At 37.7% G+C, this 15,122-nt stretch overlaps 1 protein-coding gene across 5 annotated transcripts in view; it reads left to right on the top strand.

The window, feature by feature from the left end:
* The window catches only part of LOC106090874 (MAGUK p55 subfamily member 7), an 89,027-nt gene extending 80,374 nt beyond the window's left edge, over nt 1-8,653 (top strand). For 3 of the 5 annotated variants that reach the window (XM_059369650.1, XM_059369651.1, XM_059369652.1), the window contains 3 exons: nt 2,365-2,658; nt 2,723-3,066; nt 8,167-8,653. In XM_059369650.1, coding sequence (XP_059225633.1) covers nt 2,365-2,658; nt 2,723-3,066; nt 8,167-8,343 — 815 coding nt within the window. In that variant the 3' untranslated portion in view covers nt 8,344-8,653. The remainder of the gene's footprint in view (nt 1-2,364; nt 2,659-2,722; nt 3,067-8,166) is intronic. The other 2 variants (XM_059369653.1, XM_059369654.1) reach the window with 1 other exon arrangement.
* The last annotated feature ends 6,469 nt before the right edge of the window (nt 8,654-15,122 follow it).

Genomic DNA, 15,122 nt, shown 5'->3' with positions numbered 1-15,122 from the left:
ACTACCCAACTTATTTCAGGGACACTGGAATCTTTGGGTATGGCTCTAGCGACATGTAAGCTGAGTTTTCAGGAGCAAGCCCGAAGGACAACGAATGATAGATGGTCACAAAGAGGGGGCTGTGAGCATTCCAAAACTATGTGGCCTAATCTAGACTTGAGAGGTCTACCGCTTTGCTGTCACTGGCTAGAACAGACGTCTCAGTCATTGAGTCCGTCATGACAGGTCACTGTCTAAACGGAAAACATGCTGACAGACTGAAGGTTGCCAGCAACAATTTTTGCAGAAGCTGTGAAGATTCACAAGCTGTTGGGATTTTTAAAGCGATCTGTCTGGTTTAACGGTAGAAACTAGAAGGCATCTTCCTTTTTTGCTTCTGTGGTAACATAATGGACGAAAACGTCTAAGTGAGTCTGATGGTAGACTGCCACTACCTAACCTTCCCTAAAGACAAAATCTCCATTAAATTTTCGCTAAAAAAAAAAACAAAAAATTCCTGAAATTTTCCTTTAAAAAAAATCCTGAAGCTTCCCAAAGAAAAAATTTCCATGAAATTTTCCCTAAAGTTAAAATTTCCGTGAAATTTTCACATTTTTCTATACAGACAAAATTTCTATGAAATTTTCTCCAAAGACAAAATTTTGAACAAATTTTCCTTAAAGACAAAATTTCCATGAAATTTTCCTTAAGGACTGAATTCCCATAAAATTTTCTCTAAAACCAAAATTTCTGCAAAAATTTCTCTAAAGACAATTGGCGGTTGGTGGTTTACCTGTCTTAGTGCTCTCGAAGAAAGGTGCCCTGATATGATCCAATGTGTGTCTTAGGAAAAATGCTTCTACCATTGCACAGCTCACTAATTAGTGAGAGGTGGAAGCATGTCATCTTTCTTTTTGAGGACAAAGCAGACTGAAGATGGAACTTAGTTAGCTTCGAAATCATGATCTCTATAGCCTGCCCAGTGCATTAGTCGCAACCACATTTTACCAAAAACTTAATGAAAAAGGGGTTTTATTTTGTATTCTATTTTAAATAAAAACAAAAACAACACCTATATTGGTTTCAGCTGGACAAATAAATCAAAAAAAAAAGGAAATAAGCAAATCTCAATTTTCATGAAATTTCCCAAATACAAAATTTCCATGAAAATTTCTCTAATTCACGGAAATCTTCGCTGAAGACAAAACTTGTGTTTGTTTGTGTTGGTATGTTTGGTTTCCCTTTTCTCGAAGGAGAAACAAACTAAAACTTTAAAATTTAATGATCTTCGCAGGTAAAAAAATTGAAAAATGAAAAAAATCGCCAGAGCCCGACCGGGATTCGAACCTTGGCACATGGAGCAACAGCTATAGCCGTAGCCGTTGTCTAGCATTCGAAGCCATCAATACAACTTCCAACAGATGCACAAAATCATGTGTACTACGGAAGTAGAGTAATTGCCACAGAAAAAAAGTCTGTTATTACACAAAAATACATGCATTGGGAAAAGTACAGCTAATAGACAGAGTTGTCGAGCGTGATTAATGTGATAATTGTATCATAGATGCGTTTTCGCAATTAATACGATACAAATACAACATACCAACGCATGGCCCTCGAGGCCATCACACCTTATATGGTTGAATAGTCTTCTAACCAAAGACGAAACGCGTCCCATAGTGGTTGGTGTATGTTGCTATCTTCGGCTTTCCTTTTCCATTTGCAATCTCCGATCAGTGAACTCGTCTCCAAAGAGAAGCAAACAAAAATTGTAAAATTTTATGATCTTCGCCCTAACAGTCAAAAAACTTAAAGACAAAATTTTAAGTCCATGAAAATTTTTCTACAGGCAGAAGTTCTCTAAAAAAATGTTTCCCTAAAAAATTCTATGATTTTTATGATTGCCTGAGCAACATTTTTTTTTTTTTTTACATTTCATAGTATATGAGTCATTAGTTCAATTTTATAAGGCTTATCTCACCCATATCGTTGGCCTTTTATGATCTCAAAATATAGAACTGCACATAGGATCTATCCATTGTTCACTTAGCCCCTCTCTAGCTTCTTATAGCCATGACACAATCTAGTTTTCACTCCCGGATTTTAGAATATTTTATTTTCGCTCCTTTTAGTTCATTACCATATTTATTCATCAATGATCACTAATCACTCATTAATGTTCTATTTTCATAAAATGCATGGACTCTATTCTAATGTCTTCTCCACTTCCTAACATCTGTAAAAACCAACCACTACCTTGAAACCCTTCAATATGCCAACTTACCATTTAAATTGGCTTCAACACATACCTCATTTGCGCAAAATCCACGTCTCTTTAACATCACCTCCATTATCCCTAACTCAACTCAACCTAAACATCATCAGAAGGCTCATGTACCTCCATATGTACCACTCCGCCTGGTTCGCCTAGGCTGCGTTCTAGCAGTAGCACTTCATCATGTCGCCAACCGAAAACTAAAAAAATCATGTACGATTTAACAGAGAACGATGACTTTGATCGTGAGCTGATTGCCACCTATGAGGAGGTGGCTAAGTTGTATCCACGTCCAGGCATTTATAGACCGGTGGTGTTGATCGGAGCTCCCGGTGTGGGACGCAATGAGCTGAGGAGACGTTTGATAGCCCGAGATCCCGAAAAGTATCGTAGTCCTGTGCCATGTAAGTGGTGGCAAAAAAGCAATCCTTAAAACTTCGATTTATCTCTTTGCCTTTCTTTTTGCAGATACCACTCGCCCCATGCGCACTGGTGAAGTAGCTGGCCGTGAATATATTTTTGTTAGCCGCGAAAAAATGGATGCCGACATTGAGGCTGGCAAATTCATTGAGCATGGCGAATACAAGGGCCATTTGTATGGCACCTCAGCCGAAAGCGTCAAGTCAATTGTCAATGCGGGCTGTGTTTGCTTGCTGAGCCCCCATTATCAGGCCATCAAGGCTTTGAGAACGGTCCAATTGAAACCCTTCCTTGTGCACATTAAACCACCGGAGTTCGATGAACTGAAGAAGACACGCACAGAGGCGAGAGCCAAATCGACGTTCGATGAATCGAATGCCAGAGGTTTTACGGTAAGTGGGTCAGGATACTCCTTTTTTTATTTTATAAAGAAATTTAAACCCAATTTGATTTTGAATCTGAATCATTTTTGATTCAGGTGCCGAGAACTCTTGAACAAATCGCAGTTTCTGCGAAATCGGGCAATATATCCGATTTCTATTGGATTAAGCCCGTCAACTGGAAGTTCAATCTATATGGCATTTCTTTCATTTCTGGTCGGATGAAGCAAGGCTTAAAACAAATCACTTTTTCGAATTTCTGCGAAATCGGATAATAAAAAGGCTTTTAAAAGCCTTAGAACCTAAATTCGTGGATCGGTCTATATGACAGCTGTATCAAAATACGGTCCGATCTGGACCATTTTCATTTAGGATGTCGGGAGGCCTATAACAACTCACTGTTTACAATTTCATCGAAATCGGGTAATAAATGCGGCTTTGATGGGCTTAAGACCCTAAATCGCCATATCAGTCTATATGACAGCTATATCGGGTCGAAAATTTCAGCGAAATCGGTTAAAAAATAATGCTTTTATGGGCTTCAGACCCTTTATTTGGAGATCGGGCTATATCTAAATATAGTCCGATTTGAACCATGTTTGGGTCAGATGTCGGGAGGCTTAAAATAACTCACTGTTTCTAATTTCAGCGAAATCGGCTAAAAAATAAAGCTTTTATGGGCTATAGATCCTTTATAAGGAGATCGGTCTATGTGGTAGCTATACCTAAATATAGTCCTATTTGATCCATATTTAGGTCAGATATCAGGAGGCTTAAGATAACCTGTTTACCTCTGTTTCAAATTTCAGCGAAATCGGGTAATAAATAAAGCTTTTATGGGCTTTAGACCCTTTATCGGCAGATCGGTCTATATGACGGCTATAACTAAATATAGTCCGATCTGAACCATATTTGGGTCCTATATTGGGAGGCCTAAAACTACACACCGTTTCTAACTTCAGCGAAATCGGTTAAAAAATAAGGCATTTATGAGCTTCAGACCCTCAATCGGGAGATCGGTCTATATGGCAGCTATATCTAAATATAGTCCGATCTGAATCATATTTAGTTCAGACGTCGGGAGGTTTAAATTAATCAACTTTTTCAAACTTCAGCGAAATCGGGTAATAAAAACAGCTTTTATGAGCTTCAGACCTTTATCGGCAGATCGGTATATATTGCGGCTATATCTAAATAAAGTCCAATCTGAACCATATTTCAGTCAGATGTCGGGAAGCTTTAAGCTACTCACTGTTTCAAATTTCAGCGAAATCGGATAAAAAATAAAGCATTTATGGGCATTAGACCCATTATCGGCAGATCGGTCTATATATCCAAATATGGTCTGATATGGCCCGTTCAAGAACTTATCCACCGTGCATCAAAAATAAGTATCTGTGCCAAATTTCAGCTCAATATCTCAATCTTTGAAGGCTGTAGAGTGGTTACAACAGACGGACGGACAGACACATCGGACATCGCTAAATCGTCATAGAATTTTACGACGGTCCAAAATATATATACTTTGTAGGGTCGGAAATTGATATTTCGATGTGTTGCACACGGAATGACTAAATGAATATACCCCCATCCTATGGTAGAGAGTATAAAAATGAAATTGTTGCCCTTTGTTTGTTTGTCTATTTCGTATAAACTCAAAAACTTCCCATGAAAATAGTGTACTAAATTTTTTGATATCAGAAGTGGAGGTGGACCCTCCCCCATACTCCCATTTTCAAAAACACCAGATCTCGGAGATCGGTGTATCGATTTAAGCGAAATTTTGCATGCCACCTTATGGTACCCCAAAAACACGACTATGGTGTAAAATTTGGGGTCAAATAAACTGGGGGGACGCCCCATCCCAAAACCCACCCGAACGGGCATGTTAACCGATTGGGACAATATGGGTATCAAATGAAAGGTATTTAAGAGTAGAGCACGAAGTTGACATTAAAATGTCACCATAAGTGTCGGGGAGAGTCCCCCACCCCAAAAGACCACCCAACAGGACACTTTTACCGCTTTGGGCAATATGGGTATCAAATGAAAGGTATTTAAAAGTAGAGTACAAATCTGATATGACAATGCTGTCTGAGAAGCCAACCCCCTCCCCTCCCCCTTATTTTTAATGTAGATAGCCAATAACAAAAAACTAATAATTAGTGTGGACTTGAACGAGACTCGTAACACTGAATTTCTTGATAGCTACCTTCAAAATGCTTGATAATATGGGGCTCAAACAAAATCGTGCTGATGCTGATATTATTTCAGGGTGCTCCCCATAAACTCCCTTCAAACTGGCCATGTTTGCCTACTATATCAATAGTAGAAAACGAATTTGATATTAAATTTTGAGACTTAGTGTTTGGGAGAAGTCTCACCCCATTGACTCCCTTTAAACCAATGGTAATTGGGGCTCAAATAAAAGAAATTTGAGAGTATAGCACGATGCTGATATTTTTCAAGGCTAAGTGCGAGAGTGGCTGTCCCACCCTAAATATCCTTCAAACTTGGCATACTTGTGGATTATGGCAAAAAAGAGCTCAAATCTGATATCTGTTTTATGACCAAGTGTTTCAGAGACGACTCATCTCTAAACTCCCCCTAAACCACACATAAATACCGACTATTGCAATATGTAACTCAAATGTGGTTTTTGAAATTGGAGTATGAGTTTAAAATCCTTTCTCGGGGCAAAGGGTTTGGCTACTCCAATCCACCACCAAAACCAATGAAGAAGATCTAACATCCGAGATGGGCGGACCCTCCCTTACCCATTTTCAAAAACGCCAGATCTCGAAGGTGAGTGGGGGGAATTAAGCGAAATTTAGGTTGTTTACGAGAAATTTGGTATCCTTATTTAGGATGGGATATCTAGGGGGTCGGTGCCATCTCCAAAGCCCGGAAAATATAAATATAAACCAATAATGACAATATGGAGCTCATGGGGGTCCACCTAACTCCCAAAAATAGCCCCATACAAATGCAAATTTTGCCCATTCCACTAACGAACAGGGGCAAACTGCTCACATATCAATGAGTGCAGTTAATTTAAGCACAGTGATATGGGGCCTTTTTTCTATAGCCGAGTCCGAACGGCGTGCCGAGAGAAGAGGAGAGACGTTTTATATGGCATAGTACCTCACAAATATTGCCAGCATTAGGAGGAGAAAACCAATGCTGAAATTTTTTTCTGATGATCTCGCCAGTATTCGAATCCAGTCGTTCAGCGTCATAGGCGGACATGCTAACCTCTGCGCTACGGTGGCCACCTAGGCCCATACCGGACATATTTACCGACCATAGCAATATAAGGCTTAAGTGAAATGTGGTTGGGAGTAAATCACCAATATGATATCCACATCGGGGTGAAATATCTGAAATGCCGTACCAGTACCTTCAAATAGGACTTATTGTTTGACCGTGCCAATATAGGACTCAGATAAAATAAGAGAGTGAAAGAAGGCACAGAGGAGTGGGCCAGCTAGTATGGTATAAAAGCGAGGACGTCGAGTGTGAACAATCACGAGCAGTTAACTTACCATCACTGCTCCAACAACCAGAACCAGGAGATTAATGCCTTCTCTCGGGATGTCACGATTCCCATTGTCTGAATGAAGGGTCATAGCGAAGTAAGGGGAATTGAAAGGGCATACAATTTGGCCGTGAAGGCCGCAGAACCGCAGAAACTTAGTACATCCGAAGCCTTTCGTGGCACGCAGTTTGAATTAAGGGCGTGGGCGACAAAAGCGCATAAAGCACTGTGGAAAAGTGAAACAGTGAAATGGTTGGTAGAACGATGAAAATCCCATGACAATATTCCAATCACGAGAATACTAGGCTGGTACTGAAGGGAAGTAAGAAGAAGATTTCATTATAGACTTCGATATCATTACGGGACTCATAGGACTACGGCCTCACATATCGCGTTTTACAATTAGAGCAGTACAATCTTTTTTTTTTTTTTTTAAATAAAACAAAAATGGTTGCTCGATGCCATTATGTATGAAACTCGATTTTTTGCATGGCCACACGAGCACATTTGCAGAAGTCCATAAGCTGTTCCCAATCTTCTACGGTTTTCAAGCAGAAAACGAGCGATACTGCTGAAATTTCGCGTTCGATATTCGTGCGAAGTTCATCAATCGTCACTGGCTTCTTGGCATTGATCATAGATTTGAACTAGCCTCAACCTGGAAATAGTCTAACGGCGCCACATCTCACGACCGATGCGGCCAATCGATTGGACCATTTCGTGAGATAACACATTCTCCAAACTTGGTTTCCAATAAACTGATTGTGACATTTTTTGTGTGGCTTGTGGCCCCTCCTGTTGGAACCACCAAGTCCTTATCATCCAATTGGGTTCAAAAATATTCTGTTATCATTGAACGGTAGCGATTTCCATTGACAGTAACGTGCCGGCCTTGCTCTGGAAGAAGTACGGCCCAATGACGCCGCTGGCCTATAAACCAAACGAAACCGCATTTTTTTCGGGATGCAATGATGATTCATAGATTGGCCAATTGGATTGACCAATCCAAGAAATTTATTGGCCACCGTAGCGCAGAGGTTAGCATGTCCGCCTATGACGCTAAACGCCTGGCTTCGAATCCTGGCGAGACCTTCGGAAAAAATGTTTCAGCGATGGTTTTCCCCTCCTAATGCTGGCAACATTTGTGAGGTACTATGCCATATAAAATTTCTCTCCAAAGAGGTGTCGCACTGCGGCACGCCGTTTGGAGTCGGCTATAGGAAGGAGGCCCCTTATCATTGAGCTTAAACTTGAATCGTACTGCACTCATTAATAAGTGAGAAGTGAGGCCCTGTTCCTTATACAACTACTAGATCCAACTTTCGGCGTAGTGTCCGCACGGGTTAACGTTAATTTTGTTGTTTATTGAAATCAAAAAGACAAAATCGGGGGTATGCGTTTCCGTATTTTGAAAATATGGAAACGCATACCCTTTACATCGTGGTACATCCTAGTGTACATTTTCAACATAATCCACTATGATAGGTATTCAAGTATCGGACCTTTACTCTCACTTAATTCACTTTAACTTCAAAAATGTCCTATAAAACTCTTTTTTTTTCTTCAAATTTCAGGATGAAGAATTCACTGACATGGTCAAGTCCTCGGTGCGCATTGACTTCCTATACGGTCATTTCTTCGATGATGAAATTTTGAATGCCGATTTGGTGACAGCATTTGAAAAACTTGTAAATATTGTCCAAAGAGTCGAAAATGAACCGTTGTGGGCTCCCTCGTCATGGGTCCAATAAGATCTGTAGAAATTTGGGATGAGGTTGGAGCGCAGAAGAGCAGGCAGCTAAAAATGTTTTCACAAGGAAACCCTGGGGAAAGGAAAACAAATAACTAGAAAAACCACAAAAGACAAACACTGCTACAAAATGAAATTTTTAAAACCAAATGCCAAAACCAAAAGGAAAAACAAAGGAACAACTAAGAAATGGATAAAATTTAGAAAATTGTAAAACAGAGATAATTCAAAGAAACATGCGTAACGCAAAAAAAAACTTAAGAAAATTAAATTAATAATAAAAAAAAAATAAATGTCATAGAAAACCACAACACCAAACAAATCTAATTCATGTCTTTAGAGAAACAAAATTAAAAAAAAAAAAAAATTTTAATTTGTAAAAAAATGATTTTTGAAAAAAAAAGTTAAAAGAAAACTTTCAGCTGACATTGTAAAAAGCCACAAAATTAAGAAGAAAATAAACAACTGCAAATCGTTATACCAAAAAAATTGTTATTTAACAAAAAATTACAAATTTGCCCATTTTTAAGGAAAAAAATTCTTTAATAAAAAAAATAAAAAACAGGAAATTTTAAATATAAATAAATCGCTATAGTTCCACAGCCAAAAACAAACAAATATTTTTTTTTGAAAAAGACTATTAGACGTTACAATGTTTTGCCATATAAGCCACTATTAAATTATCTCAATATGTTACCAAAACGAAGCATGTTCTGAATGTACCTTTTGCAAAACCAATATATGGGAAATAATTGTTACAATAAACTTAAACGCATATAAATAAACAAAAAAATCTGAAATTATGTTCGCTCATTTTCAAAACTTAAAATTTAACAAAAACCTTAAACCAACTGTAAAAAAAATTAACAAGAATCCCTTGAAAAAAAAACTACCAAAAAAACTTCTTAACTTGTATTAAATTGTTAAATAAAGCTCTATTTTAATACTTATTGAAACAAATAAACCAACAAGAACTCAACTGTCCATTATTAAATTAAACTTAAACAACAACAACAAATTGTCTATACAAGAACCACAGCATTATACCATATATATACTCCATATATATATACTCTATTTATGTAAATGTATTTAAATGAAAACCAAAACCAAAAAACAAAATCTGTAAAACAATTTAAAAGAATTTATTAAAATGTTTAATGTTGAAACAAAACAAAAAAAAAAAACTGACAACAACAGCAACCACAAAAGAGAAATTTGCCAATAAAACCCTAAAAAACATTGTGTGTAATTGTTATTATTATGCAAGTAAAAAAGAAGAAGATAAAATCTATAACAGAGAAAAAATAAAACTTTTAAACAATAAATGAAAAGTGTCCTCTCAATGGAAAATTCTTCGTTTTTGTTAGTGACCACTGTTGCTCTATAATCTCTTACGTGATTTTTGCCGTTTTTTTTCAAAATGCAAATAAAACAAGTTTATTTCATCCTTTTCTTCACGTTTTGTCGGCTTTTTTTTTCCGACTTTTTCAAGAGTTTATTTAGTGAAATCTATTAACAAGATACGCATTTTGAATATTTTGTTCTGTTTTGTTACGTTTATAGTTTTTACTTACATATGTTTACATTTGCATTATTCTCTTAATTATCTCTTATAATAAATAAAAAAAAAAAAATAAAGTAAAATATTGCAGCGAAAAATTAAAAACTAATATGACAGAACTATGCTTACACTCTAATCTATTGCAACGGAACACTGTAGCTTTGTATTATCTTTGTCCTCTTTCGTGTTCATTGACGTCTCTATCCTCTGTTGTATATGTAAACTTTGAAAAGTATAACTCTTATTTTCATTCCTCTCTCTCCCTCTCTCTGTTAAGAATTCTGACAGCTTCCCTCCAAACATTTGGAAGTGACTTTCTCACTCCCTCGCAGAATAGTCACTTTTTAGGTTCTTTTGTATGATAGTTTGTAGAGATTTCAAGATTTACAACAACAAAATGCATTACTGTCGAAATTCTATCATTCATTTTTCGCTAATTAGTTTCTCATAGTCAACTATTATTGCTACAAATTTAAAAATAGATTTTTTGTTATTGTTTTGGACGCTAACTCAACAAACCCCAAACAAGAGAATGTATGTTAACTTAGCCTTCTGTAATGAAGAAAGGCCGGTAGCACAGAGGGATAGCATACGCCTCACAATCGTAAGGTTGGCTGTTCAAATCCCAGTCAGGGAAAATCATTGCAAAGAAAATCTTCGATTATTAATCTTGATTTGGAAAAGAAATAAATTAGAAAGAGAAATAAAAATAAGCCTCACTCTAAAAGGTAAAAAAAGACATTTGGCAAATAAATTTTTATTTTTATAAATGACGTTGATAATCGAATTTTACACTTTTTTAGTCCCTATTTAGTCACTCATAGGTATATATCGCCAAGTGGCACGTTTTCTCCCGTACCGAGACACTAATTAGAGTAAAAAATGATATCGCCTGAGATTGTTTTCAACTTCCTTGAGTGCAGATTTAGTGACTCGCACGATAGAAAATGTTTGGAGGGTTTAAGTCAATGTTGTGTTCCTTCTCTTTAACGTGTTGTGATAAAGCTGTACTTTCTCTGCCTTTCTTGATTGCTGCTTCGTGTTCTGCCATTCGTTTCAGTTTTCGTCGAGTGGTGCCCACATAACACATATTGCATTGTTCCCCTTCTTTGTCATTGCACATCAATTCGTAAACTACATAGTCTAGTTGGAGTTTGTCTGCTTTGGTAGTTGTTGTTGTGAACAGCTTTTGTAGTGTGTGTTTTGATTTGTATGCGATTGTTGTTGTTTTTTTTTTTTCGATTTTCTCTGTTTGGTGCCCAAGCATTGTTCACTGTTAGTTTGGGAATATATGGTACATTGCGAAATCAAGTATTTCACGATGAGTTTTCATATTTGTTGAGGTATTGTTTGGGTTGAATTACATTCTGAATTAGAGTTTTTATAAGTGAAGGTGGAAAATTGTTTAATTTTAATATGGTTTCTGTTTTTGCTATATTGCGTGTAATATATTGCTCGTCACTAAGATCTATCAGCCCTATTCTGAATAACAATTCCCTACTCCCTTTTCCCCTATTCTGAATAGCAATTTACTGGGAGTTTTTTCCCTAATCCCCTTTCCCTTATTCCAAACAAACTTCAAAAAAAGGGAAATCTCTCCCAGGGAAAAAAGTAGCTATTCTGAATCGATATAAAAGGAGAATGAGGCGATAAAACTTGGGAAAAATTCCCCCAAACAAATGAAAGGGAGTTATGATAAAAAATCGTTTTATAAAAAGAAAATACTACCACTTCTTATTACTTACGAATAACTTAAAATATATGGAAATTATTTTTCATCAAAAACAAGTACAAATTTTGTTAGGTTCTCCCGGTTTAAATATGTCATGTAAACACCATAGAAGATTTTCTCAAGTTTTTCAATTTCATTGGCACTCCGTTCCGAGTCGGATACTTAAAGGAGCTCCCTTATCGTTGAGCTTAAAGTAGAATCGGGCGGCACTCAATGATGTGCAAAGAGTCTTCTGCCTGTTCCTTAATAGAATGTTAGTGGGCAATTATTCAAAGATACTTGGCGCCACATTTGGCAGCATTTACTCCACAGGAGTAAGAATAAATCCATAAGTTGCTTTCCGGCAGCACCATGTCCAGCAGCCAACCATCAAGAAAATCGGCCGCCGGCCGGAAATGTCGATTAGATCTTCAAGTTCTAATTCCATAAAAGTAGGACTTTAGATAAAACGGCGTATCTGGCAGACCACCACAACATTCATACGATTCAGCCACCTTAACTCCTTTTGGAGAGGGAAAACGCCAACATGCAGGATGTGTGCCCCGCATGCAACCAGGGACAACAATTAATCTGTCTACCAGACCACTCTGGAAGTATCTAATTTAGCCAACAATTGTTGGATGAAGACGGAAAGTTGTTATCACAACACATAAAAATGATGACAAGCTGTAGGCCATAATTGTGCACTATTAAAATATAAAAATTAAAACAAACATTACAAAAGCAACAGTAAACATGTTTGTAAACTTTTTTATCAACCTTTATAACTGCTTTTTGCTTCATTTTCCATTTTATGTTCTTTTTCCAAAAAAATAATAGTAAAATGTTTAGCCAAAACAGCTGAAGCAAAACAGCTGTTTTTAGAGAATTCGAAATTCCCTCTCCCAAAAATTTTCTCTCCCCATTCAATCAGAATAGGATCATTTTATTCGAGGGAGAAATTAATTCCATGGGAGTTTATGCCTAGGGAGTTTTCACAATTGGGCTGTTTAACTTTTTTGATAAAGTTAGTTGCCATATTTGTCTTCATCCTTTTAGGTTGTGTTGAGTAGTTAATCATCATTCGTCCAGATGCCGTTGCCTACGTGTACCAGTCTGTAACTATTTTGTTCTCATGTCTTATAGTCTTCATATCCAAGAATAGTATATCGCCATCTACTTCTCTTTCCAATGTGAATTGAATTTTCGTGTGATATGTGTTAGGTAGCCTTAGTATTTCCCGCTCGTCTTGTTTTTTGATTATTCCCAAGAGGTTGCCCACTTATTTCGTTAAAAACTCGATTTCTATATTTCGGCTTTTTAGTTCCCCCAACACTTTGTCCAAAAGTGTGTCCAACACAATGTTAGCTATAGTCGGTGAGAGGGTGTGCCCATTGGCACACCATATGTTTGATGGTAAATCTTCTCCTCGTATTTAAAAAAGTTGTTTTCTATGTGACAGAATTGCAAGATTTTGAGGAACATCTGTTTCATCATCTTAGTGTGTTCCTTGAGATGTTCCCACTTACTCATGATGTTTTTTTTTTTGTAATTAATGATACCACGTCAAATGATACTAGCATATCGTCAGACAGGTTCTCAAAGAAATGAGAACCTAAAGTGGAACACCATCTGACTGCCAGTGTGGGACACACACACAGAAGATGTTCTATAGTCTCTTATTCTTCGATATCCTCACAGCTTCTGCAAAAATCGTTGTTGGCATTCTTCAGTCTATCAGCAATGACTGAGACGTCTGTTCTAGTCAATGACCTCAAAGCGGTAGGCCTCTTCAAATTTAGATTAGGCCACATAGTTTTGGAATGCTGACAGCCCCCTCTTTGTGACCATTTATCATTGTCCTTCGGGTCTGGCTTCCATGTCGCTAAAGGCATACCCACAGATTTCAGTATCCCTGGATATCGCTTTACATTTCCCTGGGATATCTCTGTGGCCCGGCACCCAGAACAGGTGAATTTTGAACTGTTCAGCCATCTCGTTGAGCGATCTGCGACTGTCGAGGGCGTTTTTTGTGTTCAGAAATACCTTCTCCAGGGATTTAATGGCTGCCTGGCTGTCTGAGAAAATATTTTTTGCCAATCGTCGTAATGACATTATATCTTAGCCATTCTACCACTTACTTTATTGCAAAGATCTCTGCTTGACACACTCTGCAGTGGTCGGGTAACCTCTTCGATATGACCAGTTCTAGATTTTTAGAGTACACTCCAAAGCCCACGTGGTCATTTAGTTGTGAACCATGCGTATAGAAGTCTATGTAACTTCGGTTACCAGGGATATCATAGTTCCTATAGGTTCTATCAGGAATAGAGTGGTACAGTAATTTTTATCAAAAAAAGGCATAGGAGAGGGTGTAATTCACACTGCCTGAAACATCGAATATTGTATCAAGTATAACACGGTGTCCGTAGCCGCCACATGATCACTGAGAAAGCTCTCTTAGCCTCACAGCAGAGGTTGCAGCAATTTGTCTAGCCACAATGTCCAGAGGCAGTAAATGTACCATTAAATTCAGTGCATCAGACTGAGTCGTCTTCAGTGCGGCTGTGATGCACAAGGCATCCTTTGGATCCGGTTAAGTAATGAACTTTAGAAGCGCCATCCACCATACCACAACACCATATAGCATTATAGGTCTGACAACTGCAGTATATACCCAATGCATGACACGCGGTCTTAACCCCCAACCTTTGTCAATGGCTCTCTTGCAGGTTTATAGGGCAAGAGTGGCCTTTCTTGCCCTTTCAAAAAATTTAGATTCGAAGTTAAATTTCCTATCCCCCAAAACACCCAGGTATTTTGCGCTTTCTGTAAATGGAACATTCTTTCCTCCCAAGGGGACAGGTGCCACTGTGGGTAGCTTGTATCTCCTGCTGTAAGGAACAACTTGAAATACATCTCGAAACGTGATGTCTAAGATTTTAGAAGAAGCGCAAAAGATCGAGGCGTATGGAACGCTATTCTTAGTTCGGCTAATGGGACAATGGTTCTGTCATAGCCACTTTAAGTAAAACCAGTACTTAGATGCGTGTAACTGATGTATCAAGTCAGAAGGTATATCCCATCCATATATACCATCACCAAAGACCGAAGAGGACCTGTTTACCGATTTGGGCAATATGGGTATAAAAAGAAAGGTAAATGTTATTGTTACAAATCTTTAAAAAAAATAGGCTCAAGGTGTCTGGGGCCGTCCAACTCTCATAAAACGGACATGGTCTTAAGAGTAGAACAAAGGAGTAGAAGAAGTACTAACCTGGTATAAATATTTGGAAAAAATAGACTGGGGGACCTTCGCACCACAAACCAACTGGCCATGACAGGCATAAGAGACAGCGGAATACAAATTTGATATTATTATTTGGGTCCAAGTGTCTGATCCAAGAGAGAGCAGAGCACTAAAAATGTTAGACTTCTAGCCATTTCGTTTGTAGCAGCACGAAATATTTTTCTGTAACCTTTAAAAATATGTATTTTCTCAATA

This window comes from Stomoxys calcitrans, chromosome 5 (assembly GCF_963082655.1).
Source record: "Stomoxys calcitrans chromosome 5, idStoCalc2.1, whole genome shotgun sequence".
In the NCBI taxonomy this organism is placed as follows: domain Eukaryota; kingdom Metazoa; phylum Arthropoda; class Insecta; order Diptera; family Muscidae; genus Stomoxys; species Stomoxys calcitrans.
The sequence above is the reverse complement of the archived record's forward strand: the minus strand, read 5'-3'. Positions and strand labels throughout refer to the sequence as shown.